Below are 17048 nucleotides of genomic sequence, written 5' to 3' on the forward strand. Positions count from 1 at the left end.
GGCAGTAGTGTAGTGCTGCGGGAGTGGTGTGGGCAGTGGTGTAGTTCTGCGGGAGTGGTGTGGGCAGTGGTGTAGTGCTGTGGGAGAGGTGTGGTCAGTGGTGTAATGCTGCGGGAGTGGTGTGGTCAGTGGTGTAATGCTGCGGAAGTGATGTGGTCAGTGGTGTAGTTCAGCGGGAGTGGTGTGGTCAGTAGTGTAGTGCTGTGGGAGTTGTGTGCTCAGTGGTGTAATGCTGCGGGAGTGGTGTGGTCAGTGGTGTAGTGCTGCGGGAGTGGAGTGGGCATTTGTGTAGCGCTGCGGGAGTAGTGTGGTCAGTGGTGTAGTGCTGCGGGAGTGTGTGGTCAGTAGTGTAGTGCTGTGGGAGTTGTGTGCTCAGTGGTGTAATGGTGCGGAAGTGGTGTGGTCAGTGGTGTAGTTCTGCAGGAGTGGTTTGGCCAGTTGTGTAATGGTGCGGGAGTGGTGTGGGCAGTAGTGTAGTGCTGCGGGAGTGCTGTGAGAAGTGGTGTAATGCTCCGGGAGTGGTGTGGGCACTGGTGTAGTGCTGCGGCAGTGGTGTGTGCAGTGGTGAAATACAGCGGGAGTGGTGTGGTCATTGGTGTAGTGCTGCGGGGATGGTGTGGGCAGTGGTGTAGTGCTGCGGCAGTGGTGTGTGCAGTGGTCAAATGCAGCGGGAGTGGTGAGGGTAGTGGGGTAGTGCTGCGGGAGTGGTGTGGTCAGTGGTGTAGTGCTGCGGGAGTGGAGTGGGCAGTTGTGTAGTGCTGCGGGAATGGTGTGGGCAGTGGTGTAATGCTGCGGGGGTCGTGTGGGCAGTTTTGTAGTGCTGCTGGAGTGGTGTGGGAAGTGGTGTAATGCTGCGGGAGTGGTGTGGGCAGTGGTGTATTTCTGCGGGAGTGGTGTGGGCAGTAGTGTAGTGCTGTGGGAGTGGTGTGGGCAGTGGTGTAGTTCTGCGGGAGTGGTGTGGGCAGTGGTGTAGTGTTGTGGGAGTGGTGTAGTCAGTGGTGTAATGCTGCGGGGATGGTGTGAGTAGTGGTGTAGTGCTGCGGCAGTGGTGTGTGCAGTGGTGAAATGCAGCGGGAGTGGTGTGGGCAGTGCTGTAATTCTGTGGGGGTGCTGTGGGCAGTTGTGTAGTGCTGCGGGAGTGGTGTGGGCAGTGCTGTAATTCTGTGGGGGTGCTGTGGGCAGTTGTGTAGTGCTGCGGGAGTGGTGTGGTCAGTGGTGTAGTGCTGCGGTAGTGGTGTGGTCAGTGGTGTAATGCTGCGGTAGTGGTGTGGGCAGTGGAGTAATGCTGCGAGGATGGTGTGGGCAGTGGTGTAGCGCTGCGGGAGTGGTGTGCGCAGTGGTGTAGTTCTGAAGGAGTGGTGTGGGCAGTGGTGTAATGCTGTGGAAGCGGTGTGGGCAGTGGTGTTGCGCTGCGGGAATGCTGTGGGCAGTGGTGTAATGCTGCGGGGGTGGTGTGGGCAGTGGTGTTGTTCTGCGGGACTGGTGTGGGCAGTGGTGTATTTCTGCGGGAGTGGTGTGGGCAGTAGTGTAGTGCTGTGGGAGTGGTGTGGGCAGTGGTGTAGTTCTGCGGGAGTGGTGTGGGCAGTGGTGTAGTGCTGTGGGAGTGGTGTGGTCAGTGGTGTAATGCTGCGGGAGTGGTGTGGTCAGTGGTGTAGTTCTGCGGGAGTGGTGTGGGCTGTGGTGTAATGCTGCGGGTGTAGTGTGTGGTCATTGGTGTAATTCTGCGGGAGTGGTGTGGGCAGTTGTGTAATGGTATTGGAGTGGTGTGGGCAGTAGTGTAGTGCTGCGGGAGTGGTGTGGGCAGTGGTGTAGTGCTGCGGGAGTGGTGTGGGCAGTGGTGTAGTGCTGCGGGAGTGGTGTGGGCACTGGTGTAGTGCTGCGGCAGTGGTGTGTGCAGTGGTGAAATTCAGCGGGAGTGGTGTGGTCATTGGTGTAGTGCTGCGGGGATGGTGTGGGCAGTTGTGTATTGCTGCGGGAGTGATGTGGGCACTGGTGTAGTGCTGTGGCAGTGGTGTGTGCAGTGGTGAAATGCAGCAGGAGTGGTGTGGTTATTGGTGTAGTGCTGCGGGGATGGTGTGGGCAGTGGTGTAGCGCTGCGGGAGTGGTGTGGGCAGTGCTGTAATGCTGTGGGAGTGGTGTGGGCAGTGGTGTTGTGCTGTGGGGGTGGTGTGGGCAGTTGTGTAGTGCTGTGGGGGCGCTGTGGGCAGTGGTGTAGTGCTGTGGGTGTGGTGTGGGCAGTGGTGTAGTGCTGCGGTAGTGGTGTGGGCAGTGGTGTAATGCTGCGCGGATGGTGTGGGCAGTGGTGTAGCACTGTGGGAGTGGTGTGCGCAGTGGTGTAATGCTGCGGGAGTGGTGTGGGCAGTGGTGTAGTGCTCTGGAAGCGGTGTGCGCAGTGGTGTTGCGCTGCGGGTGTGGTGTGGGCAGTGGTGTATTGCTGCGGGAGTGGTGTGAGCAGTGGTGTAGTGCTGCAGGGGTGGTGTGGGCAGTGGTTTAGTGCTGCGGGAGTGATGTGGGCAGTGGTGAAATGCTGCGGGAGTGGAGTGGGCAGTTGAGTAGCGCTGCGGGAGTAGTTTGGTCAGTGGTGTAGCGCTGTGGGAGTGGTGTGGGCAGTGGTGTAGTGCTGCGGGAGTGGTGTGGTCAGTGGTGTAGTGCTGCGGGAGTGGTGTGGGCAGTGGTGTAGTGCTGCGGGAGTGGTGTGGTCAGTGGTGTAGTGCTGCGGGAGTATTGTGGTCAGTCGTATAGTGCTGCGGGGATGGCGCGGGCAGTTGTGTACAACTGCGGGAGTGGTGTGGGCAGAGGTGTAGTCCTGCGGGAGGGGTGTGCGCAGTGGTGTAGTGCTGCGGGGGTTTTGTGGGCAGAGGTGTCGTGCTGCGGGAGTGGTGTGGGCATTGGTGTATTTCTGCGGGAGTGGTGTGGTCAGTGTTGTAGTGCTGCGGGAGTGGTGTGGGCATTGGTGTATTTCTGCGGGAGTGGTGTGGTCAGTGTTGTAGTGCTGCGGGAGTGGTGGGGGAAGTGGTGTAGTGCAGCGGGAGTGGTGGGGGAAGTGGTGTAGTGCTGCGGGAGTGGTGTGGGCAGTGGTGAAATGAAGTGGGAGTGGTGTGGGCAGTGGTGTACAGCTGCAGGAGTGGTGTGGGCAGTGGTGTACAGCTGCGGGAGTGGTGTGTGCAGTGGTGTCGTGCTGTGGGGGTGTTGTGGGCAGTGGTGTAGTGCTGTGGGGGTGGTGTGGGCAGTGGTGTAGTGCTGTGGGGGTAGTGTGGGCAGTGGTGTAGTGCTGTGGGGGTGGTGTGGGCAGTGTTGTAGTGCTGCAGGAGTGGTGGGGTCAGTGGTGTAGTGCTGCGGGAGTAGTGTGGTTAGTCGTATAGTGCTGCGGGGATGGTGCGGCCAGTTGTGTACAGCTGCGGGAGTGGTGTGGGCAGAGGTGTAGTGCTGCGGGGGTGTTGTGGAGAGTGGTGTACTACTGCGAGTGTGGTGTTGGCAGTGGTTTAATGCTGCGGGAATGGTGTGGGCAGTGGTGTAATGCTGCGGGGGTGGTGTGGGCAGTTTTGTAGTGCTGCTGGAGTGGTGTGGGAAGTGGTGTAGTGCTGCGGGAATGGTGTGGGCTGTGGTGTAATGCTGCGGGGGTGGTGTGGGCAGTGGTGTGGTTCTGCGGGAATGGTGTGGGCAGTGGTGTAGTGCTGCGGGAATGGTGTGGGCTGTGGTGTAATGCTGCGGGGGTGGTGTGGGCAGTGGTGTATTTCTGCGGGAGTGGTGTAGGCAGTAGTGTAGTGCTGTGGGAGAGGTGTGGTCAGTGGTGTAATGCTGCGGAAGTGGTGTGGTCAGTGGTTTAATGCTGCGGGAGTGGTGTGGTCAGTGGTGTAGTTCTGCGGGAGTGGTGTGGGCAGTGTTGTAGTGCTGCGGGTGTAGTGTGTGGTCAGTGGTGTAGTTCTGCGGGAGTGGTGAGGGCAGTTGTGTAATGGTACGGGAGTGGTGTGGGCAGTAGTGTAGTGCTGCAGGAGTGCTGTGGGAAGTGGTGTAGTGCTGCGGGAGTGGTATGAGCACTGGTGTAGTGCTGCGGCAATGGTGTGTGCAGTGGTGAAATGCAGCGGGAGTGGTGCGGTCATTGGTGTAATGCTGCGGGGATGGCGTGGGCAGTGGTGTAGTTCTGCAGGAGTGGTGTGGACAGTGGTGTAATGCGGCGGAAGTGGTGTGGGAAGTGGTGTAGTGCTGTGGAAGCAGTGTGGGCAATGGTGTTGCGCTGCGGTAGTGGTGTGGGCAGTGGTGTAGTGCAGCAGGGGTGTTGTGGGCAGTTTTGTAGTGCTGCTGGAGTGATGTGGGCAGTTTTGTAGTGCTGCGGGAATGCTGTGGGCAGTGGTGTAATGCTGCGGGGGTGGTGTGGGCAGTGGTGTTGTTCTGCGGGAGTGGTGTGGGCAGTGGTGTATTTCTGCGGGAGTGGTGTGGGCAGTAGTGTAGTGCTGTGGGAGTGGTGTGGGCAGTGGTGTAGTTCTGCGGGAGTGGTGTGGGCTGTGGTGTAATGCTGCGGGTGTAGTGTGTGGTCAGTGGTGTAATTCTGCGGGAGTGGTGTGGGCAGTTGTGTAATGGTATTGGAGTGGTGTGGGCAGTAGTGTAGTGCTGCGGGGATGCTGTAGGCAGTGGTGTAGCACTGCGGGAGTGGTGTGGGCAGTGCTGTAATGCTGTGGGAGTGGTGTGGGCAGTGGTGTTGTGCTGTGGGGGTGGTGTGGGCAGTTGTGTAGTGCTGTGGGGGCGCTGTGGGCAGTGGTGTAGTGCTGTGGGAGTGGTGTGGGCAGTGGTGTAGTGCTGTGGGTGTGGCGTGGGCAGTGGTGTAGTGCTGCGGGGGTGGTGTGGGCATTGGTGTAATGATGCGCGGATGGTGTGGGCAGTGGTGTAATTCTGCGGTAGTGGTGTGGTCAGTGGTGTAATGCTGCGGTAGTGGTGTGGGCAGTGGTGTAATGCTGCGCGGATGGTGTGGGCAGTGGTGTAGTGCTCTGGAAGCGGTGTGGGCAGTGGTCTTGCGCTGCGGGTGTGGTGTGGGCAGTGGTGTAGTGCTGCGGGAGTGGAGTGGGCAGTTGTGTAGCGCTGCGGGAGTAGAGTGGTCAGTGGTTTAGTGCTGCGGGAGTAGTGTGGGCAGTTGTGTAGTGCTGCGGGAGTAGTTTGGTCAGTGGTGTAGCGCTGCGGGAGTAGTTTGGTCAGTGGTGTAGTGCTGCGGGAGTATTGTGGTCAGTCGTATAGTGCTGCGGGGATGGTGCGGGCAGTTGTGTACAACTGCGGGAGTGGTGTGGTCACTGGTGTAGTGCTGCGGGAGTGGTGTGGGCATTGGTGTATTTCTGCGGGAGTGGTGTGGTCAGTGTTGTAGTGCTGCGGGAGTGGTGGGGGAAGTGGTGTAGTGCTGCGGGAGTGGTGGGGGAAGTGGTGTAGTGCTGCGGGAGTGGTGTGGGCAGTGGTGAAATGAAGTGGGAGTGGTGTGGGTAGTGGTGTACAGCTGCAGGAGTGGTGTGGGCAGTGGTGTACAGCTGCAGGAGTGGTGTTGGCAGTGGTGTAGTGCTGTGGGGGTGGTGTGGGCAGTGGTGTAGTGCTGTGGGGGTAGTGTGGGCAGTGGTGTAGTGCTGTGGGGGTGGTGTGGGCAGTGTTGTAGTGCTGTGGGGGTGGTGTGTGCAGTGGTGTCGTGCTGTGGGGCTGGTGTGGGTAGTAGTGTAGTGCTGCGGGGGTGGTGTGGGCAGTGGTTTAGTGCTGCGGGACTAGTGTGGGCAGTGGTGTAGTGCTGCGGGAGTGGTGTGGTCAGTGGTGTAGTGCTGCGGGAGTGGTGTGGGCAGTGGTGTAGCGCTGCGGGAGTAGTGTGGTCAGTGGTGTAGTGCTGCAGGAGTGGTGGGGTCAGTGGTGTAGTGCTGCGGGAGTAGTGTGGTTAGTCGTATAGTGCTGCGGGGATGGTGCGGCCAGTTGTGTACAGCTGCGGGAGTGGTGTGGGCAGAGGTGTAGTGCTGCGGGGGTGTTGTGGAGAGTGGTGTACTACTGCGAGTGTGGTGTTGGCAGTGGTTTAATGCTGCGGGAATGGTGTGGGCAGTGGTGTAATGCTGGGGGGGTGGTGTGGGCAGTTTTGTAGTGCTGCTGGAGTGGTGTGGGAAGTGGTGTAGTGCTGCGGGAATGGTGTGGGCTGTGGTGTAATGCTGCGGGGGTGGTGTGGGCAGTGGTGTGGTTCTGCGGGAATGGTGTGGGCAGTGGTGTAGTGCTGCGGGAATGGTGTGGGCTGTGGTGTAATGCTGCGGGGGTGGTGTGGGCAGTGGTGTATTTCTGCGGGAGTGGTGTAGGCAGTAGTGTAGTGCTGTGGGAGAGGTGTGGTCAGTGGTGTAATGCTGCGGAAGTGGTGTGGTCAGTGGTTTAATGCTGCGGGAGTGGTGTGGTCAGTGGTGTAGTTCTGCGGAAGTGGTGTGGTCAGTGGTTTAATGCTGCGGGAGTGGTGTGGTCAGTGGTGTAGTTCTGCGGGGGTGGTGTGGGCAGTGGTGTATTTCTGCGGGAGTGGTGTGGGCAGTAGTGTAGTGCTGTGGGAGAGATGTGGTCAGTGGTGTAATGCTGCGGGAGTGGTGTGGTCAGTGGTGTAGTTCTGTGGGAGTGGTGTGGTCAGTGGTATAATTCTGCGGGAGTGGCGTGGGCTGTGGTGTAATGCTGCGGAAGTGGAGTGGTCATTGGTGTAGTTCTGCGGGAGTGGTGTGGGCAGTGGTGTAGTGCTGCGGGAGTGGTGTGGGCAGTGGTGAAATGCAGCGGGAGTGGTGTGGGTAGTGGTGTAGTGCTGCGGGAGTGGTGTGGGAAGTGGCATAGTGTTGCGGGAGTGGTGTGGGCAGTGGTTTAGTGCTGCGGGGGTGGTGTCGGCAGTGGTTTAGTGCAGCGGGGGTGGTATGGGCAGTGGTGTAGGGCTGTGGGAGTGTTGTGGGCAGTGGTGTAGTGCTGCGGGGGTGGTATGGGCAGTGGTGTAGTGCTGCGGGAGTGCTGTGGGCAATGGTGTAGTGCTGCGGGAGTGGTGAGGGCAGTGGTGTAATGCTGCGGGCGTTGTGTGGGCAGTGGTGTAATGCTGCGGGAGTGGTGTGGGCAGTGGTGTAGTGCTACGGGAGTGTTGTGGGCAGTGGTGTAGCGCTGCTGGGTTGGTGTGGGCAGTGGTGTAGCGCAGCGTGAGTGGTGTAACCAGTGGTGTAGTGCTGCGGGAGTGGTGTGGGTAGTGGTGTAATGCTGCGGGTGTGGTGTGGGCATTGGTGCAGTGCTGCGGGAGTGGTGTGGGAAGTGATGTAATACTGCGGGGTTGATGTGGGCAATGGTGTAGTGCTGCGGGAGTGCTGTGGGCAGTGGTGTAATGCTGCGGGTGTGGTGTGGGCAGGGGTGCAGTGCTGCGGGAGTGGTGTGGGAAGTGGTGTAATACTGCGGGGTTGATGTGGGCAGTGGTGCAGTGCTGCGCGCGAGGTGTCAGCTGTGGTGTAGTGCTGAGGGGGTGATGTGTGCAGTGGTGTAGGGCTGGGGGACTGGTGTGGGCAGTGGTGTAGCGCTGCGTAGGTGATGTGGGCAGTGGTGTAGTGCTGCGGGAGTGGTGTGCGCAGTGGTGCAGTGCTGCGGGAGTGGTGTGGGCAGTGGTGTAATGCTGCGGGAGTGGTGTGGGCACTGCTGTAGTGCTGCGGGAGTGGTGTGGGCAGTGGTGTAGTGCTGCGGGAGTGGTGTGGGCAGTGGTGTAATGCTGCGGGGGTTGTGCGAGCAGTGGTGTAATGCTGCGGGAGTGGTGTGGGCAGTGGTGCAATGCTGCAGGAGTGGTGTGGGCAGTGGTGTAGTGCTGTGGGAGTGGTGTGGGCAGTGGTGTAGTGTTGCGGGAGTGGTGTGGGCAGTGGTGTAGCACTGCGGTGGTGGTGTGGGCAGTGGTGTAGTGCTGCGGGAGTGGAGTGGGCAGTGTTGTAGCGCTGCGGGGGTGGTGTGGGCAGTGATGTAATGCTGCGGGAGTGGTGTGGGCAGTGTTGTAGTGCTGCTGGGTTGGTGTGTGCAGTGGTGTAGCGCAGCGGGAGTGGTGTGGGCAGTGGTGTAGTGCTGCGGGAGTGGTGTGGGTAGAGGTGTAATGCTGCGGGTGTTGTGTGGGCAGTGGTGCAGTGCTGCGGGAGTGGTGTGGGCATTGGTGTATAGCTGCGGGGTTGATGTGGGCAATGGTGTAGTGCTGAGGGAGTGGTTTGGGCAGTGGTCTAGTGCTGTGGGAGTGGTGTGGGCAGTGGTGTAGTGCTGCGGGGGTGATGTGTGCAGTGGTGTAGCACTGCGGGAGTTGTGCGTGTTGTGGTGTAGTGCTGCGGGGGTTATGTGGGCAGTGATATAGTCCTGCGGGAGTGGTGTGTGCAGTAATGTACTGCTGCGGGTGTGGTGTGGGCAGTGGTGTAGCGCTGCGGGAGTGGGGTGGGCAGTGGTGTAGCTCTGCGGGAGTGGTGTGGGCAGTGGTGTAGCGCTGCGGGAGTGGTGTGGGCAGTGGTGTAGCTCTGCGGGAGTGGTGTGGGCAGTGGTGTAGCGCTGCGGGAGTGGTGTGGGCAGTGGTGTAGTGCTGCGGGAGGGGTGTGGGCAGTGGTGTAGTGCTGCGGGAGTGGTGTGGGCAGTGATGTAGTGCTGCGGGGGTGGTTTGGGCAGTGGTGTAATGCTGCGGGAGTGTGTGGGCAGTGGTGTAATGCTGCGGGGGTGATGTGGGCTGTGGTGTAATGTTGCGGGAGTGGTGTGGGCAGTGGTGTAGCGCTGTGGGAGTGTTTTGGACTGTGGTGTAGTGCTGCGGATGTGGTGTGGGCAGTGGTGTAATGCTGCGGGAGTGGTGTGGGTGGTGGTGTAGTGCTGCGGGAGTGTTGTGTGCAGTGGTGTAATGCTGCAAGAGTGTCGTGGGCAGTGGTGTAATGCTGCGGGAGTGTTGTGGGCAGTGGTGCAGTGCTGCAAGAGTGTCGTGGGCAGTGGTGTAATGCTGCGGGAGTGGTGTTGGCAGTGGTGTAGTGCTGCGGGAGTGTTGTGGGCAGTGGTGCAGTGCTGCAAGAGTGTTGTGGGCAGTGGTGTAATGCTGTGGCAGTGGTGTGGGCAGTGGTGTAAGGCTGTGGGATTGGTGTGGGCAGTGGTGTAGCGCTGCGGGATTGGTGTGGGCAGTGGTGTAGTGCTGCGGGAGTGTTGTGGGCAGTGGTGTAAGGCTGTGGGATTGGTGTGGGCAGTGGTGTAGCGCTGCGGGTGTGGTCTGGGCACTGGTGTAGCGCTGCGGGAGTGGTGTGGGCAGTGGTGTAGTGCTGCTGCAGTGGTGTGGGCAGTGGTGTATTGCTGCGGGACTGGTGTGTGCAGTGGTGTAGTGCTGCGGGAGTGGTGTGTGCATTGATGTAGTGCTGCGGGAGTGTTGTGGCAGTGGTGTAGCGCTGCGGGGGTGGTGTGGGCAGTGGTGTAGTGCTGCGGGAGTGGTGTGGGCAGTGGTGTAGTGCTGCGGGAGTGGTGTGGGCAGTGGTGTAGCGCTGCGGGAGTGGTGTGGGCAGTGGTGTACCGCTGCGGGAGTTGTGTGGGCAGTGGTGTAGTGCTGCGGGAGTGTTGTGGGCAATTGTGTAATGCTGCGGGAGTGGTGTGGGCAGTGGTGTAGTGCTGCGGGAGTGTTGTGGGCAATGGTGTAATGCTGCGGGAGTTGTGTGGGCAGTGGTGTAGCGCTGCGGGGGTGGTGTGTGCAGTGGTGTAGTGCTGCGGGAGTGGTGTGGGCAGTGGTGTAGCGCTGCGGGAGTGGTGTTGGCAGTGGTGTAGCGCTGCGGGATTTGTGTGAGCAGTGGTGTAGTGCTGCGGGAGTGTTGTGGGCAATGGTGTAATGCTGCGGGAGTGGTGTGGGCATTGGTGTAGCGCTGCGGGGGTGGCGTGGCCAGGGGTGTAGTGCTGCGAGAGTTGTGTGGCAGTGGTGTAATGCTGCGGGAGTGGTTTGGGCCGTGGTGTAGTGCTACGGGAGTGGTGTGGGTAGTGGTGTAGCTCTGAATTTGGAATGTACTGTCAAAGGAGACTTGGTGAGTTGCTGCAGTGCATGTTGTAGATGGTACACACACTGCTGCTACTCTCCGTCGGTGGTGGAGGGAGTGAATGTTTGTGGATGGGGTGCCGATCAAGCGGGGCTGCTTTGTCCTGGACGGTGTCGAGCTTCTTGAGTGTTGTGGGAGCTGCACTCATCCAGGTAAGTGGAGAGTATCCCATCACACTCCTGACTTGTGCCCTGTAGATGGTGGACAGGCTTTAGGGGAGTCAGGAGGTGAGTGACTCTCCGCAGGATTCCCAGCCTCTGACCTGCTCTTGTAGCCACAGTATTTATATGGCTGGTTTAGTTCAGTTTCTGGTCAATGGTAACCCCCAGGATGTTGATAGTGGGGGATTCAGTGATGGTAATGCCATTGTTGTTTGCTTGTGACCCAGGTCAAGCTGCCACAGCCATCTCAGGTTAACGTCCGACAATACTCTGTTGATTCTTTGGAAAGTGATCCTTGATACCTTAGATTTTCCTGTTTGTTTGCTCTTTAAACAGTGCGTTGGAGCTGATTTAAACACAAGTCAATCAGTTTCTCTGGCTGGAGGCACATGGTTCGTGATCGCAATGAAATAAATACTGAACTGGTATTTTTTGTTACAAGGACGGTTCTATGAAAAAGAAAACTTTCTTAGATGGGCGCCCAGAGGGTGTTTCCTGGTGAGGAGAGACTAAGAGTAGGGACGTGGTTGGGAAAATAAGAAGTCTCACTTTTGAGATAGAGATGAGGAGAAACATTTCTCCATCCAACGATCGTTGACGTGTAGAATTCTCTCCCCCGGAAAGTGTTGGGGTTGGGGGGGTAGTTGGGGGGGTGGGGAGGTGGTGGTGTAAAAGGCCGGGGGGAGAGATGGGGGGGGTGGATATGGGAGCAGGGGGCACTCAGGAAAGTGGAGCTGCGATCAGACCCAGGTCAGCCATGAACCTATTGAATGGCGGAGAAGACTCAAGGAGCTTAAGTGTCCATCTCCTGCCCCTATGTTTTTGTGATTCTGTGATGTGCAGGTGGGGCATTCAATGTGTTCTGGAGTATTGTTGTTGTTGTTGTTGTTTGTTGTCTATATCAATGATTTGGATGATAATGTGGTGAATTGGATCAGCAACTTTGCTGATGACACTAAGATTGGAGGCGTTGTGGACAGCGAGGAAGGCTTTCAAAGCTTGCAGAGAGATCTGGACCAACTGGAAAAATGGGCCAGAAAATGGCAGATGGAATTTAATGCGGAGAAGTGTGAGGTGTTGCATTTTGGAAGGTCAAACCAAGGTAGGACATACACAGTAAATGGTAGGGCACTGAGGAGTGCGGAGGAACAAAGGGATCTGGGAGTTCAGATACATAATTCCCTGAAAGTGGCGTCACAGGTAGACAAGGTTGTAAAGAAAGCTTTTGGCATACTGGCCTTCATAAATCAAAGTATTGAGTATGGGAGTTGGGATTTTATGGTGAGGTTGTATAAGACATTGGTGAGGCCAACTTTGGAGTATTGTGTGCAGTTCTGGTCCCCTAACTACAGGAGGGATATCAGTGAGATTGAGAGAGTGCGGAGAAGATTTACTAGGATGTTGCCGGGTCTTAAGGAGTTGAGTTACAGGGAAAGATTAAACTGGTTCGGACTTTATTCCTTGGAGCGTAGAAGAATGAGGGGAGATTTGATAGAAGTTTACAAAATTGTGAGGGGTATAGACAGAGTAAATGCGAGTAGGCTCTTTCCACTTAGATTAGGAGAGATAAACACGAGAGGACATGGCTTTAGGGTGAAAGGGGGAACATTAGGGGGAACTTCTTCACTCAGAGAGTGGTGAGAGTGTGGAACGAGCTACCATCTGACGTGGTAAATGCGGGCTCACTCTTAAGTTTTAAGAATAAATTGGATAGATACATGGATGGGAGAAGTCTGGAGGGTTACGGACTGGGTGTAGGTCAATGGGACTAGTGGAATGATATTTTGGCACAGACTAGAAGGGCCGAATGGCCTGTTTTCTGTGCTGTAGTGTTCTATGGTTCTATGGTTCTATTGTGATGGAAAATCGCCAAACCCTCAAAAATAAACGTTTAGAAGGTAAAAGAAAAATAGACTAATTATGAATCCTGGTTAACATGACAGGGACCAGTTGAGTAATGTCCTGCGCAATTTGGAGGCTCCAAAACTCCTCCTCTACCCTGGGAACTCCCTATAATCCCATGTCAGGATGGTCAGTGGCTTGGAGGGGAACTTCCAGCTGGTGGTGTTCCCCATGTGCCTGCTGCCCTTGTCCTTCTAGATGGTGGAGATCTTGGCTTTGGAAGGTGCTGTTGAAGGAGCCTTGGTGAGTCTCTGCAGTGCATCTTGTAGATGGTACATACACTGCTGCTACTGTGCGTCAGTGGTGGAGGGAGTGAATGTTTGTGGATGGGGTGCCAATCAAGCGGGGCTGCTTTGTCCTGGATGGTATCGAGCTTCTCGAGTGTTGTTGGAGTTGCACTCATCCAGGCAAGTGGGGAGTATTCCATCACACTCCTGCCTTGTGCCTGGTAGATGGTGGGCAGGTTTCGGGGACTCCAGAGGTGAGTTACTCACCACAGGATTCCCAGCCTCTGACACGCTCTTGTAGCCACAGTAGTTAAAAGGCTGGTACAGTTCACTTTCTGGTCAATGCTAACCCCAGGATGTTGATATTGGGGGGGGCTTCAGTGATGGTAATGCCATTGAATGCCAAAGGGGGGCGATGGTTAGATTCTCCCTTGTTGGAAATGGTCATTGCCTGGCACTTGTGTGGTGCGAATGTCACTTGCCACCTCTCAGCCCAAGCCTGGATATTATCCTTGTCTTACAGGGCAGCTGAGAAGTCACAATTGGTGCTATAATGCCTTTTGATTCTTTGCCTGTATACGACATCCATACCTGTCCACAATCTTCTCTTCCCTGTTTGTTATTTCGGCCAACATGTCCTCAGCAGGAGGCAATTTTACTAAACCTTGTAACAATAAGAGAAAACAAAAAGTCAATGCACATCTCTCTGCACAATGGCCCGGGTGTACCACCTTAAAACCATAAAGGTTAATGCTCTCTCAGTGTGCAGGAATTCGCTTAATTGGTATGACTTCCTAGTTGGGCAGCCTTGCAACATTGTTGACATCGCATCTGCTGCCCATGACACTTTAATAAAAGGGTATGTACGGTGAACCTTTTGCCTTCTAGACCTGTCTTTCCAATGTCCATTCACAGCGCCACTCTAAGCATCGGCCGTGATTCCTACACAGGGGGTGTAGGAGAGGAACTTCAGAAACCACCTCCTCGAGCTTGCCAAATGAGTCTCTGTCTTTGATGAGACAGTGAGCCGAATAGGCATCTTGGGTGAAGATACGGGTGAGCTCTGAAGGAGAGCCATACGGACTCTAGGAGCGTGAGCTCCATTTCTCTCTCTCCACAGAGGCTGAGTTTTTCCAAGCATTGTTACAGATTGCCAGCCTCCGCAAGTATTTTGCTTTTATTATATTTTCGGGGTGACCTGCTCTGTTATAGAGGATGGCATTTTTGCTATCAGGAGACCTAATTATCAGGCTTGCGCTTTGAAATGGAGGCTTTTTGCCGCGTGTGGCACCTGATTAGAAATCTTTGCTCTATCATAATCTCTGTAGCTTCCAGTATACGCAATAGCGCCACACTGCAAGGCTGAGTGCCAACATTAAGTTGTTCACCGGCATCATTCTTAGCACACCGAGCTTTTCATCATGCACCCATGAGGACACCTTGCCAGAATGCCAGTACGCAGGGCCCTGTTCTTTGCGGGCAGAAATAACATGGTGTCCGTTTCTCCTTAACAAAATAAGTGACAGCCATTCCCTGGTTCATTCCTCAAGGCAATGTCTTGTCCAAACAGCTGCCTGGTTTGAAATTTCAATCAATGCTTGGCAGTTAACTGTCAGTCACTACCACTTGTTGCACCCTCCCTGGCAAAGTCACTTGCCAGCCAATCGGCATTCCCTTCACATACAGTATAAATTGTTGTTTCCCCCTGACACTGGCGCTCTTGCCAGTGGTGTCCTGATGATTGCAAGACAAAAATTCTCCGACATGTCTCTTTTTTTTGCCCAGCACAACTCAAGTGGTGCGCTATCAAAGGGCTCCTTGTTTTTTTCTTTTTTTTTTTGTTTAACTAAACCATTCTCTCTTTATTTGAGGTCAACGTGCAATGTTCTCAAACCTTTGAAAACCCGGGTTGCCCAACGAGACTGCATTTCGGATATAGGCATTATGGCTACCAGTGGGTCGACGAGGCCAATAATGGCTAGGGTAGGGCGCTCCAACTGAGGCGGGAAGACGTGTTTGTAGAGGGAAACGTGAGAGGCGTGCACTTCGGCAACAGCCTCTTCCAGGAACGGATAAGCGACAGAGTACCCCGTCGCAAACAGAATCCAGTCGACATCCTCCACGCTTCCGTCAACGAAAACCGCTGAGGTCTCTGTAAAATGCTTCACGTTCGGCTTCACCTGGATGGCTCCCGAGATAATGCGACTTGGCAGCTCATCACTCACCATCGGCTGCCGCACCAGAGCGCTGCAACGGAGATTAAAACAAGTAGTGCAATGCGTTGATGTCCCTTTTCTTCATTCCAACATGGTGTCTAACCCTCTGGAGTCATCCAAAAACTAAATTAACAAAACTCGGGACGATGTAAACATCAGCCCCTGAAAGGGGAAACTGCGAGAACAAAGACGCAATTTGATGCAATAACATTGACCGGAACGGCATTTATTGCCCATTGCCTAACGGCAGCTGGTCGGAGTGGCTTGGTCAGCCATGTCGGAGGGCAGTTCGGAGTCTTTGCTGTGTGGGTCTGAAGTCACGTGTAGGCTAGACCGGGTCTGAGTGTGGCAGGTCCAAAGGGCAGCCTTGAAGCAGGTGCTTTTTACAGCACTCAATGGGAGCGTGACTCAACTGTCTTTACGTTTGGACTTCCAGGGGAGGGTCCCAACCTCCTGTGCATGACACCCTTGGGAACAGAAGTTATAGAACCATAGAACTCTAGAGCACAGAAAAACAGGCTATTTGGCCCTTCTAGTCTGTGCCGAAATATTATTCCGCTAGTCCCATTGACCTGCACCCAGTCCATAACCATCCAGACCTCTCCCATCCATGTATCTATCCGATTTATTCTTAAAACTTAAGAGTGAGCCCACATTTACCACGTCAGATGGTAGCTCGTTCCACACTCCCACCACTCTCTGAGTGAAGAAGTTCTCCCTAAACCTTCCCCCTTTCACCCTAAAGCCATGTCCTCTCGTGTTTATCTCTCCTAATCTAAGTGGAAAGAGCCTACTCGCATTTACTCTGTCTACACCCCTTATAAATTTGTAAACTTCTATCAAATCTCCCCTTGTCCTTCTACGCTCCAAGGAATAAAGTCCGAACCTGTTTAATCTTTCCCTGTAACTCAACTCCTGAAGACCCGGCAACATCCTAGTAAATCTTCTCCGCGCTCTCTCGATCTTGCTGATATCCTTCCTGTAGTTAGGCGACTGTGTGCAGTTCTGGACCATGGTCACCATTGCTGTTGGGAACTTTCAACTGCTAATATGATTACTTGAGTTGAAAGTCTACCAGCTACCCTGGCAGGGGTTTGAAAATACCCTCCCTCTCCCGAGCATTAGCCTTGGCCACTGGAATATGGACCTAGTGACATCGCCAATACACCACCCGCTCCCCCTAATTCTTTTACATAGTGCACGGGTTGATGAGGGCAAGTCTTGGTTCAACAGATTTTTTTAGATAGAAAAAAATATTTAGCCTATCACTGCTCTTACTGGTGGGGGGAGTGATCCCTTCCATGATACCTGAACCCAACTTAAAGCTTATGCACCTCGTTCTTCATTCTAGGAACAAAGAAACATAGGAAATAGGAGCAGGAGTAGGCCCTTCGGCCCTATGAGCCAACTGCGCCATTGAACTAGATCATGGCTGACTTTCTACTTCAGCGCCATTGGCTCACAGTTTTAGCCACAGAGTCAGAGAGTTCTACAGCACAGGAACAGGCCCTCCCACTCATTGTGCCTGTGTCAGCCATCAACCACCCTGTCTATTCTAATCCTATCTCCCAGCACTTGGCCCGTAGCCCTCTATGCTATGGCGTTTCGAGTGCTCGCCTAAATTTTGTGATAGTCCCTGCCTCTACCATCCCCTGAGGCAGTGCATTCCAGATTCCAACCACCCTCCGGGTGAAAATAGTTTTTCCTCAAAATCCCCTCTAAACCTCCTGCCCCTCACCTTCAATCTAAGCCCCCTGGTTATTGACACCTCCACCAAGGGGAAACTTTTCTTCCTACTTATGTCCCCATAATCTATCAGGCCCCCCCCACCACCCCACCTCCTCAGCCTTCTCTTGGTTCCTTTGATGTCTAACAACCTATCGATGTCTGCTTTGAACATACTTAATGATTGAGTCTCTGGGTAGAGAATTCCAAAGAATAACCACTCGCTGAGTGAAGAAGTTTCTCCTTATGCCAGCCCTATGTTGCCTGCCCCTTATTCTCAGACTAGGCTCCCTGGTTCTCGTTCCCGCCAGCCAGGGGGTACATCCAACCAGTGCCTACCCTGTCGGGCCCTGTAAGAATGTTGCGTGTATGGTTGAGATCACCCCCTCATTCTTCTATACCGTAGAGAATGAAGCTCAGTTTTCTCAACCCCTTCTTTACGTAAAGGGATGCAAGCTGTACAGGATACTCTAGGTACAGTCTCATCAAGGCTCCATAGAGTTACCGTAGACCTCTTTACTCCTGTATTCAACTCCTCTTGCCATGGAGGCCATCCTATGCCTACCCAATTGCTTCTGCACCTGCACGTTAGCTTTTGGTGACCCATAGTCAACGGCACCAAGATCCCTTTGGAATTCGACACTGCTCTATCTCCCACCTTTTGAAGGAACACTCTGCATTCCTGCTTTTCCGATCAAAGTAGGTAAATTCGCATTTTGTTCCACATTGTAAACCACCTGCCATTTTCTTGCCCAGTCGTTTAGCCTGTCTTAACCCCCTCGAAGCCTCTTGACAACCTCCTCA

General features: G+C 55.0%; 1 protein-coding gene across 1 annotated transcript in view; it reads right to left on the reverse strand.

The window, feature by feature from the left end:
- LOC144672514 (dimethylaniline monooxygenase [N-oxide-forming] 2-like) overlaps positions 1–17048 on the reverse strand; it is a 124606-nt gene that overhangs the window by 83630 nt on the left and 23928 nt on the right. Inside the window, exons 6-7 of the mRNA XM_078534354.1 lie at positions 14198–14550; positions 12895–12967 (exon numbers count right to left, since the gene is read on the reverse strand). Coding sequence (XP_078390480.1) covers positions 12895–12967; positions 14198–14550 — 426 coding nt within the window. The remainder of the gene's footprint in view (positions 1–12894; positions 12968–14197; positions 14551–17048) is intronic.

The sequence above is a fragment of the Cetorhinus maximus genome, chromosome 38 (genome assembly GCF_964194155.1).
Source record: "Cetorhinus maximus chromosome 38, sCetMax3.hap1.1, whole genome shotgun sequence".
NCBI classification, from domain to species: Eukaryota; Metazoa; Chordata; class Chondrichthyes; order Lamniformes; family Cetorhinidae; genus Cetorhinus; species Cetorhinus maximus.